Source organism: Brassica oleracea, chromosome C1 (assembly GCF_000695525.1).
Source record: "Brassica oleracea var. oleracea cultivar TO1000 chromosome C1, BOL, whole genome shotgun sequence".
In the NCBI taxonomy this organism is placed as follows: Eukaryota; Viridiplantae; Streptophyta; class Magnoliopsida; order Brassicales; family Brassicaceae; genus Brassica; species Brassica oleracea.
Window position 1 is genome coordinate 13164596 of NC_027748.1, and position 12982 is coordinate 13177577.

Genomic DNA, 12982 nt, shown 5'->3' on the forward strand with positions numbered 1-12982 from the left:
ATAAAGTAAATTCAAGTAAGATGATCCCCATGATCGGGTGTAAACATGCAGTTGTGCATGTAATAAAGACATATACAATCCAGAGGGATAAAGTATATGGATACTTAAAAATATGCTTGCAAGTTTGCTAGAAGCATATGATAAGCTGATGGAATGAGATATGTGAAATGAATTACAATGAAAAGTAGGATAATCCATTTATAAAATGGCTGCCAGACATTTTGATGAAATAATGATATCTCATATTCCAGCCGAAAATGCTCCAATAAGAAAATGTGTCCTAAAAGGACGATATATGAGTCTATAACACGTTGGAGACATGATAGACCACTTTGGTTCCAGAGAGTCCTCGAAAAGGAGCAAATATATGAATAGAGGATGAATTTCATGATGAGACCGTTGATATGGTTAATATAATTGTCATGTACCTGGGTAAATCATTGATGATGATAAAGAGATCTCAATTAACCATATCAGTACGGATAAAAAGATGGAACCAAAGAAAAAATAGATTGTTGACAATAATGAAAAAGCGCTATATAAATGAGGGTTATGAATCTACCTCTATATATGAGGGTAGAGTGAATTGATTGGCCATCAATTCGATATAAAGCTCATTAGAAAAATGAGAGATTTTCGGACAAAAAGTCCAAGGTATATATTTCTCCAGAGAATGAAATGAAAGATGACCTTGAGGTATGAAAAACAGCTTGTTCCGAGGTCATTGGAGAAAATTTAAAATAGATGCAATATATTGATATGTCTGGCAGGACACAAAACGACTTGAGTTGCATCTTGATATTTTAGTAGTCCCTGGAAAATTGATGATGTTCTCGGGAATGTATAAAACTCTGGAAGAGTTAGAACAACTGAAAATGTCTGAAAGAAAGCATAGATGGAAAGGTTCAAGAAGAACCAAACAAAGATATGGATCCAGATGACGAGAAGGGAACAGAAAAGTATGAGATTTTCATCAACTACTTCCTTGATGAAAAGTAATAGATAAAAGATGTTGATGGAATGTTCTCCTTTTCTGTGTCCAAAGATATCGATCATGAAAATGATGATCCCGATCCAAGGTCCATTTTGGAATGTTAAAAGACATGATTGGGAGGAGCGGCAGAAGGCCATTCGAATTGAATTATTCTCCCTAAATAAAAGGAATGTCTTTGGACCTATAGTCATAACGCCTGAGAATATAAATCTTGTTGGGTATAAGTGGGTAGTCGTGAGAAAAGTAACACGATATAAAGCATGATTAATTGCCCAAGTTTTTTCTCAGAGACTGAATATTGATTTTGAGGAAACGTATTCACCGGTAATGGATGCAATTACGTTTAGATTTTTGATGAGCCTAACTGCGTCTAAAAATCTTGAAATGCATCTCATGGACGTTGTGACTGCATATTTATATGGATCGTTGGATAATGATATATATATATGAAACTCCCTGAGGGAATGAAAATGCCAAAGGCATTGAAAAAAAAATCCAGGGAGATTTGTTCGGTCAAATTACAGCGATCACTTTACGGATTAAAGCAATTCGGACACATGTGGTACAATTGCTTAAGTGAATATCTTTTGAGTAAAGGATATGTGAATAATGCGATCTGTCCATGCGTTTTTATAAAGAAATCGTCATCTGGCTTTGTGATCATTGTTGTATATGTAGATGACTTGAACATAATTAGAACTCAAAAGGAGGTTGATGATGCTCGAACTCATATGAAAGAGGAGTTCGAAATGAAAGATCTCCGAAAGACAAAGTTTTGTCTTGGACTCCAGATAGAGCATCTCCGAGAAGGAATATTTGTGCATCAATTAAACTATACAAAAAGGTTATTGAAACGCTTTTATATGGATAAAGTGACTCCTTTGAGTACTCCAATGGTTGGTAGAACTCTCGATGTTGAGAGAGATCCTTTTAGGCCCTACGAAGATAGCGAGAAGATATTAGGCCCTGAAGTACCTTATATGAGTGCTATCGGTGGGCTTTTATATCTTGCAAACTGTACCAGGCCTGATATTGTATTTGCTGCTAACCTCCTGGCAAGATATAGTTCTGCTCCTACTCGCAGACACTGGGACGGAATAAAGCATGTATTCCGTTACCTCCAAGGTACAGTTGATTTAGGGTTAATGTATTTTAGAAAACCCGAGTTTGGTATGGTTGGTTTTGCAGATGCATGATACTTATCAGATCCTCATAAGGCTCGATCGCAAACCGGCTATGTTTTTACCATTGGTGGAACCGCGATCTCTTGGCGGTCACAAACTTTGGTTGCGACTTCTTCAAATCATGCAGAAACTATTGCGCTTCACGAAGCATGTCGAGAATGTGTGTGGCTTCGGTCAATGAGTCACCACATACAAGAGTCAAGCGAAATAGTCAACGAGAAAAAACCGACGAAAATATTTGAAGACAATTCGGCGTGTGTCGCTCAATTTAAAGAAGGCTACATTAAGAGTAATAGAACAAAGCACATCCCTCCAAGATTTATATCGTACATACGAGAACTCGAGAAAAATGAAGAAGTGGACATCGAGTATGTACGGTCATACGACAATTCGGTTGACTTGTTCACAAAGGCTCTTCCGACTACAACATTTCGAAAACATGTCTACGGTATCGGAATGCGGCATTTGCGTGACTTGTGACGAGAAAGCTATGTCCACTATTCTCAGAGGGAGATTACGAGAGTGTACTCTTATCCCCTTGTCATGGTTTTTGTCCCAATGAGTTTTTTCATAACTAGGTTTTTAACGAGGCACTACGTAATACAATGATGAATAATTAAGGGAGAGTGTTGAAGATAAAAATCCAAATATAATATGATTATTTTATCCTCATCTAAAACGACCGACTGGAAGTGACCGGCTTATATATTTTATTAATTTTACTTTTACTATAAATATGTACGTTCACTTCTTTCATTTGACCAATTCATATATGAATGAAAAAGTCAGAGTTAACATCATCTTTCTCACTCACGTCGACCCTCTTTCTCTTTTATTTTATACACACAAATTATATAAATACAAACACTACCTCACCTATATTACACAACACAAAACATTTTATTAACTGAGAAAATAACATTCAAGCTTGATGCTATTTTGTGTATCTGTGTCTGAAACTGCAAAAGAAACAATGTGATAGCTAGATGCAACGAAATAAAGACGAAGAATGCGTAAGTATGGTTGTGTAGTGATTAGTGAGATACACTCGTCATCTTAGATCATTTGTTTGTTCTGTTTCTTCTTGTTCTTATTTACCAATGGTGATGATTTCATTTTAAATTGGATATTCCTCCTTTGTAAATTAAATTCTTGAAAATCCTCAATTAAATGGGCAGACAGAAAGAAACGGGACTTACATATTGCATGACTTTTTATCACTTCCGTTGATTCATCTCAACATGTTTTGTACTTGGTCAGTACAAATAACAATCAATCGATATATAATCATGATCTGACGGTCAAATTTTTATTTTATTTTAATGCATGGTCATTTTCAAAGGAAATCACATTCTAGTAAACACCAAACTTACGATTTCTCAGTTTTACCCACTTTTTATAAGATAGTTTGGCCAGGAGGAATGAAGAAGCACACTTACAAGTTTTAACCATGTTGAACCCTTTTTGAATCATGTCAATAAAATTATATGCATCAATGAAAATTAATACGAAAACTCAAAATAACACAGAAAGTTAAGAGCTTTGTAGCAATATATAAGCACATGAGTTTTGTAAAAGATTTTTAAAGATTGTCAACTGATTAATAGAAGATTGATAGAAGTAGCATGGAGAAGTTGAAAACTACAGACATAACCGTAAACACACAATTATTTCGCTCAACTACTACCTAAAACATATAGGACATCATCATCATGTTCTTCGACTAAGTGTCACTTGGTGATCTCTTTGGTGACTGGAGGGACATCGACTGGCCCGTTGCAGTTGCCATCGTCCAGGAGGGCCGACATGAGCTTCTCTTTATCATCAGACACATCTTTAGGGCTCAAGAAACTCGGCTGGTTTGTGGACGACAGCAGCCTCGCCCACATCCTGTCTGTGATCACCACATGGTTCTGTTTCTCCGTTATTCTCTGCAACATCACAACCAATCCACACGATGATTATGGCATTAAAAGTACATCTCGATGATGATGATGATGACATGAAGATAATGCTGGTTTGATCATTAGTTTAGCTATTTAATCAATCAAGAACATTAAATCTGTTTTGTAACTTACGTAGAAGGGAATGTAGGTTTGTCTTCCATTCACTAGACCACTGACGTAGCCAGTGTATCCAGCCATCGCACCGTGCACTGCGCTCTGAGCCAGAAGAGTACAATAAACATTGTCTGACGCATTGCTAGGAACAGCACGGATCATGTACGTTGGATCTGAAACAAAAGACGATCAGAGCTAATAATCTAAACCGCCAAGAAACTCATAATGGAGAAAGTGAAAATGATATGAAATGTACCAATGTACTTAAGGTTCATCACCATCTTCTTCTGATTAAAATGATCCTACAAACCCAAGTAACAAAAAAACCAAATTTTAACACTTGATTGGTTTAGTCTGATTCTACTTCTGTGTAATTTGTGGCTTTACCTTGATGCTTTGTGAAAGCCAAAGACCAACATCGTTAAGAAGTTTGTTACCAGAAGCATCTTTGAGAGTCACAGACTCCATGCTCTTTGACATAAGATCTTGTCCTGCACCTTCTGCAATCACAAGCACCATGTGCCCACTCTCCTTGAGCCGTTTCTCTATGTACTCAAACAGTCCACCTTCTCCTTCCAGGTAAAATGGTGACTCCGGAATCAAACAACAGTCCACGTCTCTGCTTGCTAGAGTAGCGTACATCGCTATGAACCCTGTTAAACAAAGTGCACACACTTGTCAGATAATCTAACAAGAGAGCTTGAATAGGGCAGAAGAAGAAACAGAGTGTATTACACACCGCTGAAGCGACCCATAAGCTTGACAACACCAATACCGTTCTCTATACTCTCGGCTTCCACATGTGCTGCGTTGATAGCTCGTTGAGCCTCTTCTACAGCTGTGTCAAACCCAAAAGATTTGTCTATCACCTGCAACAAAACAAAAACGTGAAGACTTTTAGTTCCTCTATGAAAGTGATGTGAGGTAAGAGAGGGATACACATACAGGTATGTCATTATCGATTGTTTTTGGGATTCCAACAACTGCAACTTTCAAGCCACGTCTTCTAACTTCCTACATGGTTACAATCACAAGATCGGTCAGATAGTGAAGTGGTACAAACTTGCAATGGTTAAAATGGGATTTCATTACCTCAAATATAACAGATGCGCCTCGCTGTGTTCCATCTCCACCTATAATGTAAACCTGGACGATGACAAAACAACCACATCAAGAACTGAGTTTTTCACATACCTCTAGGTTAGTATCCAAACCTGATTGATTCCTCGGTCTTGAATGCTGTCAACGATCTTTGTAGTATCATGACCACCTCGTGAGGTCCCAAGGATGGTCCCTCCTCGCTTATGGATATCATTTACGACTTTAGAGTCCAAGGAGACAGTATTCCTAGCATAGAAGCCTCTATATCCACCCTGAAAAAAATGATCCAATCTTAGAGAAAATGAGACAAACAAGAGCATGAATGTGTCTAGATGAAAACTTACATCTATTCCCAGTATTCTCTTCACTCCATACATATAAGAGAGACTGCTCACGATTTCCCTAATCACGGTATTAAGGCCGGGACAAAGACCCCCACAGGTGACAATGCAAGCATGGACTTCATCAGATTCGAAGTAGACCTGCAGACAGAGATATGTCAACAAGAGATCCTATTTCAAATGAAGCAAATCTAGCAAAAGGAAAAGAAAAAAACCTTTTGACGCGGCCCGGCTCGTCTAAAGTGAATCCCCCTTGGACCATCCTTGTGAACAACGATCTGAACAACAAGTGAAACATGAGGTCTAAATTCTCAAGGATGCCATGGATATTATAGAAAGCTCCAAATATATATATATATATATACCTTCTGAGGGACAGTGTCATCAGCATCAACAAAGTATTGCCTGAAAGTTTCCGCAAACAAAAAGAAAATCATGTTACAATTGCAAGGTAACATAACTACGAACCTTATTTGCCTAAATATCAGGGAAAAGAAGACTCACTTAACCACTGAGTAAGCTGGATTGTCTTGCAGTGGATTATGATAAGTCTGCAATCACATAGAACCAAAATAAAAACTTTACCATTAATCAAAACTTAACAACACATAATAACTGACTAAAAGTCTAGAACCATGACAGAGATCATAATCATTGGGACCCAGATGCAAAAGATCCCACTTTCTAACTTGGGCAATCTTATATCATTTTTCAAAGATTCATTTCATCTAATCTAAACTTCAAAAAAAAAAAAAAAAACTAAAAAGTTAAAAACTTGCACAGACATGTATCTAACATAGATCAAGTTCCGTCTTTTCTTGCAGCTGAATAGATCATCAAAAGCAAAAGCTTGAATCAGAAAGTAGCTGAGTGAGAGAGATGGGAGAGGAGGAAACGTACAGGAAGAGCGGGAAGATAATCGGAGAGATGAGGAACGTCTTCAAGAACATAACCACAAGAACCAGTTATGATCTTCGGCTTGCTACTTTCCACAGTACTCATACCGACGCACTAAACTGGAATAAAAAACTATAATAACCTTAAACCTTTTTTCTTAAAAGAGATCTTTTTTTCTCGTCAACGATTAAATCGAACAGAGGAAAGCAGGAAGAAGAAGCTCGATCTCTGAAACGAATAAAGAGAAAAAGGTTAATGAATGAAATGAAATCCGTAAGATCAAAGACAAAGGGCGAGCCACTTTTATAGGATCAAATCAAATTTCAAAAACCAGAGAGAGAGAGAGTAACCAGTTAAGAGGTACATACGAGGTGGTAGGGAATGGTGGTTTTGGTAAGGGAGAATATTGTGGGTGGGTATGATTCTTTAAAGGGTGTCTTGATCAATCAAACCATGTGGCGGTTTTTGACGGGTTTTGCCGCAATAATAAACTGTGGTTTCATCAATTTTAGAATCTCAGCTGTATACCGTATTCTACGAGGACGATGCCTCTTTTTGACAAATCACCGTAACTACGACCATGACTACTTGACAGAGAAAGGTCGATATTTTCTAGAAAAAAAAGAAACTATTAGTTTAACGACTTCTGTTTAGCTACCTCCTACCTTACCTAGGTTGATTTTCTGTTTTTTCCAATCTCGGACTTGTTTGACAAGTCATTTTTTTGGGGTTCGGTTTGATATATTTTTGGGTTTATAAAGTTTTTATTCAAAATGCTACACACATTTTAAAATTGTATAAAGATGGTTGTGTGTTTGTATATGTCCATCTAAACTTCTTGTTATTGGTTTATCAAAAAAAAATATTCCATCAACATGAAACTAAACAAATACGTTTGGTAACTGCAATAAGTCTATTTCAGCTAAACACTTAATATTTTAAGTCTTAACACATGAACTCCACTAGCACATTGTGACAAGTAATTTGCAAATGAATCATTTTTAAAGAACCTTTTAAAAGAAATATCTAAACATAGAAGCACTTTTTGAAAAATAACCTGATAGCACTTGCTAAAAAGTACACAACAACAATGACAGGAGTTGATTACATAATTCGTTTGATCTCTGTTCAATGCCAAAAATATAATTCTCCGTGTAGGCCGGCCTTCAATCTTAAAAGAACGGGCCATTGAAAGCCCATTTATGGATGTAAATATTAAAATAATGAATAGTGATGAACTTGTGTCTCTCCACCTCTTTCCAGTGAACCGGGTTTATCACTGTAGCGCGGACCTCACGTCCGATTAATTTTTTTTTTTTTTTCTTTTAAAAACAAAAATCAAACAGAAAAAAATATAATAAAAAAATACTTTGTGAACCCCATTCACTAACAGGGTGCTCTTAGACTTCTTGATTATATTTGTCCTCGTTTAATAATGGCCTGAAAGACTTAGCGGGCGCACATATGATTACGACGTATTAACATACGATAATACGGTAGTTATATTATTAAAAACACACACACAAACAACATATGACATCACTCGGATGGGAAACAAACAACACAAACAAACAACACACGACATCACCCAGAATTTCAAAGCATGAACCTTACATCAAAAGGGAACAAAGCTACTTTATTATTACAGAACATAACTCAGAACTTCAAACCGGAATCTTTGAGTTTCTCCTCCATGATCATATCGATTTTGTTCCCCATCTCTGGAGTTAGATAATTCTTCCAATCACCAACTATCCCTTTTCGAAAATGGTTCTTGTAATCAATGCCATTGATTGATCTTCCTGTCTTGTTAACCTCCAAGCTGCTGAGGTTAGGCAGAGAGCACATCTCCAAGATCTCATCCACAGCTCCATTGTTTACTTCTTCCTCAGAAAAGGGACAACCCAAGAACTCCGCAAGTTTCTTGAGCTGACCACGAGTATCTGCATTCACTTCATCGTACCTCATAAACATAATACGCTTAGGGTTTTCCAAGCTAGCTTTCCAATAACTCAGGATATGATCCCAAAAGGGACCAAACAAACAAACCGCGCTACAAAAAGACTCGAACATAGACTCAAGTATGCTTCTGTCCTCTTCTTTATTCAGACACCTACAAATTATATGCCAACGTGACACCAGAGAATCCTTAGCATCCCTACAAATGTACACTACCTTGCAAGGAGAGTCTTTGAGAGCTTCTTGCAGCGTGTGGTACGGCATGTGAGTAGAAAACAGCCTTGGAGATGACGATAAGAGCTTCCTCAAGTCCGGTTTTGGGGTGTCGCGGTACAGATTCATCTCAAGAACCGGTACGAGGTTATGAGGATTGTTGAATAAAAGAGGATGTTGATCCTCAGAAGAACGGTTCTTTGATCTCTCAAGGAGGGCCACGGTGAGTGCCTTGAGCCATAAGGTACCGCATTTGGGGAAGGATGCGACGATGACATCGGTGTCTTGAGGCTGAAAACCTCTCTGGACATTGAGGACACCTTGGAGAAAGTTGTAGTAATACCAAGAACCTTGGTACTTGCAGAGGTTTCCACCAAGGTACTCTTTCTCTGAAGGAAGTGAAAAGATTAGAGTCTTTGTTTCTTTGGTTAAGTCTTCTTCTCTCAAATTCATCCAAAACTCTTTCTTCTCCATTTCGACTTTTGTTGGTTACAGTTTGTGTGTTTCCTTCAAATCACCTAGCATCGCTATTTATATTGAAAATCTTGTATACTACCTAAAGAGGCAGTTATTAAGTATAAAAGAAAAAAAAGAAAAATAGATACATATGCTAAATAATGAATAGTTTCTATATTTCTTGATTATTTTCTTACTATGAACTTAATAACATAGCAATAAATCAACAATTTAAGAAAATCCTGACTTGATTAGCTGTATTAACAAGTATTTAAACTAAATTAATGTAAGTTCTATATTCCCTCTCTATTTCTCAACAAGTGTCAATTTAGCATTTTTTTCTTGTTATACAAAAAAATATCGTTTTAGAATTTCAGAGCATTTTATACTTATTTTTAACTGAATATTAATTGTAAAAAATAAATAAATTTATTTATTTCAAATACTATTGGTTAATTAGATGTAATTAATGAAAATATAAATATATTTTAATCATTTTTTAATATATGTGAAAAGTGTCGAATTGACGCTCTATATAGAACGAAATTAAGGAGTTTTTTTAACTTTGGAGATATCAGAGGTCCATGTAGAAGCCAAAACTAATCCATAAGAAGGTGGTGTGGCACACGGATGGATTTTTGTTCTGGGTATTCAAATCACCATATCCGTGTGGCCACAAGTTGAAGTGTAGTGGGGTGCCTTCGAACCTAAGTTGCTTAACAATTCCAAAATCCGCCTACCACTATACCACCACCTCGTGGTTAAGTGTCTGTTAATATGATTTTCATTTTTCAAGAAAATCAATAAAAGGATGCATGCATTAGTTATTAATTTTGACATAAATGTAATGAGTCATATAAAGCAGAAGGTAGGAATAAAACTTATTCCAACTTAAATTTCGAATCATTATAAGACCTACAAGAAAACTGCTCTTTTGGCTATGCCTCCTCAAAACCATGTTGTTACGGACCATCTTTCTATTTAAAACAAAATATAGAGTTAGTACAATGGACATTAAAACCTGATAATTAAAGAAGGATAATAATCTTCTTTGTCCGATAGAAATCTAAAAAGATTTCAAAGTATTTTTGTTTTATTCTGGTTCCAAGGATTCTTTTCACGTGCTACTCAATCCGTATCCCAAGTAGCTCAGTCTTTGGCTCAGCCTGTGCGAGTCTAGCCAAGATCTAATTGATGGTTAAATTATAGAATTACATCGAGAGACAGTTTTAAGATTTTTATAATATAATAGGGCAATTTATGCTACCAAGACACTTTCTTCTAACAGCTTCCTTATTTCCTAAACAAACTAGTCAATTTACAACTAAACTCATGACTAACCAAACCAGTATATTCGCGGGAAACAACCTCAACCACATATCTATTTTCCCACTCAACGGTCCAAATTATATCTATTTCTTTTATTGACAGGATTTCATCACAACCCTTCATTTTTATAAATAATCTAATGGTCAAGCTGATTATAGACAAAATGGACCCCTCTATCTTTCTTCTTCGTCTTCTTCTTTCCAAACATTCTATTTTTTTTTCTAAATTGAAATCTGATTCTTCAAATTACTTTTTCAAAAGAACTTGCATGTAATTATTATCTCTGTTGCTCAATCTATTTTTTAAGATATGTCAAGATGCATCTCCGATGATGGTTTAATAATGACATATACGAAAACGCCATCAACGACAGAGACATTATCAACTTTGGGTAGCAACGACAGAGACATATACAACGGTGGAGAAATTTCAACGGCAAAGACGATGCAGAAGACCCATCATCCACCATGGACCAGAATATGAAAATCAAGAAATTCATCCAATAGGACCACCACCAGTGAGAATACTATTTTATTCCTGAGATTTTGATTGACTCACAATCTCAAACCGTGACGAGCATCTTTGTCTGTAGCATCAAACCGCGAGACCACATGCCTGAGCCGCTACACTCGTGGTCGCCGTCAAGCTCCAATCGCATTCGCAGAGAAAAAGCTCAATCAACAATGGTCAACTCTCTCGTGTACACGTGGATAGTCAATCATCGTGTACTTCATATACACATAGTTTCCCATGGACAAAAATATCAGAATGTATACGTGTACTAGATGTATTTGAATGTACGATCTCTTTTTTGATGAGCCACTGGTATATTTTTTAAAATACGTCCACCTTACACAATGGATCCATCCTAGTGTACGTGTGGACACTATCAATAAAGTGAACATGTGTGCACTATCGATGAAGTGTATATGTGTACACTATGTATCCAAATGAATCATTGTACATGTGGATAATGAAATATTTTGTGTACATGATATAGTGTACACAGCAAATGGAAAGTTCAAAGCTTAAGATGCCTCGTTTCAAAATGATTGTTACATTCAGAGTGCTCATGGCATTAGTGAATGTTTGGAAAATGAATCATTGTACATGTGGATAATGAAATATTTTGTGTACATGATATAGTGTACACAGCAAATGGAAAGTTCAAAGCTTAAGATGCCTCGTTTCAAAATGATTGTTACATTCAGAGGGCTCATGGCATTAGTGAATGTTTGGACCGACTATAGTTAACGATTTTTTAACCATCTAAACAAGACTCCTTTGTAAATTTTCTACAAAAACGTTCAGTAGGTAGGATGTCCATGGATACATTTGACTCATAGTGTACATGTGTACATTTGCCTCAATGTGTACATTTGTACATATATAGTTGTCCACAAGTACTTTACTTCACATGTACGTTTTTTAAACAGAAAACTGATGCATTTGTGAATTCATACTTGTCTTATATGTTGAATAACACAAAAATCATTTCACATATACATTCTTATTCTTTATTCTTAGTATTCAAATTGTTGAATAACACAAAAAGCAAAATTCTCAAAGTCTTAAGGCCTTGAAGAACAAAATGTTGAGTTAAAACTACATTTGAATTTTTGAGTTAAAACAACAAGGAACTAAAAGAAACAACAAGAAATTAAAATAAAACCCGAAACTTCTCAAAGTGATCCTCTCAATTCTTCAAAAGTGATATTATTTTGGAATTTGGGCTTCGAGAATAAACAGTTAATGACTCTTTAGCATAGAACGATACTGCAAAAACACAATAAGAACTAGAAAGACAATCTTGTCAACATACAAATGAGGATAATGTCCATATAATAGTTGCATCTCCTGATCTGTAATCCTAGGCCGATAACGTGGAAGCATCTGGGTCTTGCCGCGATCTTCTGATGGAGGACGAGCGACATGAATCTGTGACTTTTTAGTACATAGGAAGAAGGGGCATATGATTTAACTATCCGAAGGATTTGGAGATATTAGAAGCAGATGAGACGAATATTGGATTCGCCACAGGATGATAATTGGTTTTTAGACTCTAAGCTTCAACGAGAGTTCTTGAAGAATTGGATGACTAGTGATTTTAGAGATTGTAAAGTCAATCGTTGGAAAAAAAATAGCAGAACCAGATCTGAAAAAAAAAGAAATAAAAAAGATGAGAAGATATATAAAAAAAGTAGACTTTACTAGTTATATATATAAAATCAGGTTTAATCTTTTCTTGGGTTCACCACTAACTTTTGAATTTCGAAAATCCAATCAAACCAAAATCTCCTAACTAAAAATCAACTCACTAGTTACGCTTTTAAGAGGGCATTTTGACACTTTTCACTTAGAAACTGCTCCAGTAGCACAAACTGCCCTAGAGTTAGGGCTGTGACGGATCCGGATATCCGGGAAATTTAGGGTATCCGGATCCGGATC

General features: G+C 36.3%; 2 protein-coding genes across 3 annotated transcripts; both read right to left on the reverse strand.

Moving 5' to 3' along the window:
* Positions 1-3741: 3741 nt before the first annotated feature.
* LOC106306652 (ATP-dependent 6-phosphofructokinase 3) lies at positions 3742-7183 on the reverse strand. Of its 2 annotated transcripts, none has more exons than XM_013743457.1 (14): positions 6946-7183; positions 6581-6805; positions 6185-6231; positions 6046-6085; positions 5896-5958; positions 5684-5821; positions 5453-5611; positions 5331-5384; positions 5184-5252; positions 4978-5107; positions 4626-4891; positions 4495-4540; positions 4257-4411; positions 3742-4109 (listed from the first exon to the last, which is right to left on the reverse strand). In XM_013743457.1, the coding sequence occupies exons 2-14, from the start codon at positions 6680-6682 to the stop codon at positions 3909-3911; spliced, it is 1470 nt and encodes a 489-aa protein (XP_013598911.1). In that variant the 5' UTR covers positions 6683-6805; positions 6946-7183; the 3' UTR covers positions 3742-3908. The 2 variants fall into 2 exon arrangements, with proteins under 2 accessions (XP_013598911.1, XP_013598833.1); XM_013743379.1 differs by having other exon boundaries at positions 6928-7114.
* Positions 7184-8078: 895 nt separating this feature from the next.
* LOC106297881 (cytosolic sulfotransferase 3) lies at positions 8079-9231 on the reverse strand. The gene has a single exon (XM_013734032.1). The coding sequence runs from the start codon at positions 9221-9223 to the stop codon at positions 8234-8236; it is 990 nt and encodes a 329-aa protein (XP_013589486.1). The 5' UTR covers positions 9224-9231; the 3' UTR covers positions 8079-8233.
* Between the last annotated feature and the right edge of the window lie 3751 nt (positions 9232-12982).

Excerpts from the sequence above, each read along its gene's own strand:
- LOC106306652 (XM_013743457.1), bottom strand. The coding sequence starts at position 6,682 with ATGAGTACTGTGGAAAGTAGCAAGCCGAAGATCATAACTGGTTCTTGT. Across the intron at positions 6,232-6,580 it reads ATTATCTTCCCGCTCTTCCT|ACTTATCATAATCCACTGCA; the intron begins GTACGTTTCCTC and ends ATGTGATTGCAG. Across the intron at positions 5,385-5,452 it reads AAGACCGAGGAATCAATCAG|GTTTACATTATAGGTGGAGA; the intron begins GTTTGGATACTA and ends GTCATCGTCCAG.
- LOC106297881 (XM_013734032.1), bottom strand. The coding sequence starts at position 9,223 with ATGGAGAAGAAAGAGTTTTGGATGAATTTGAGAGAAGAAGACTTAACC.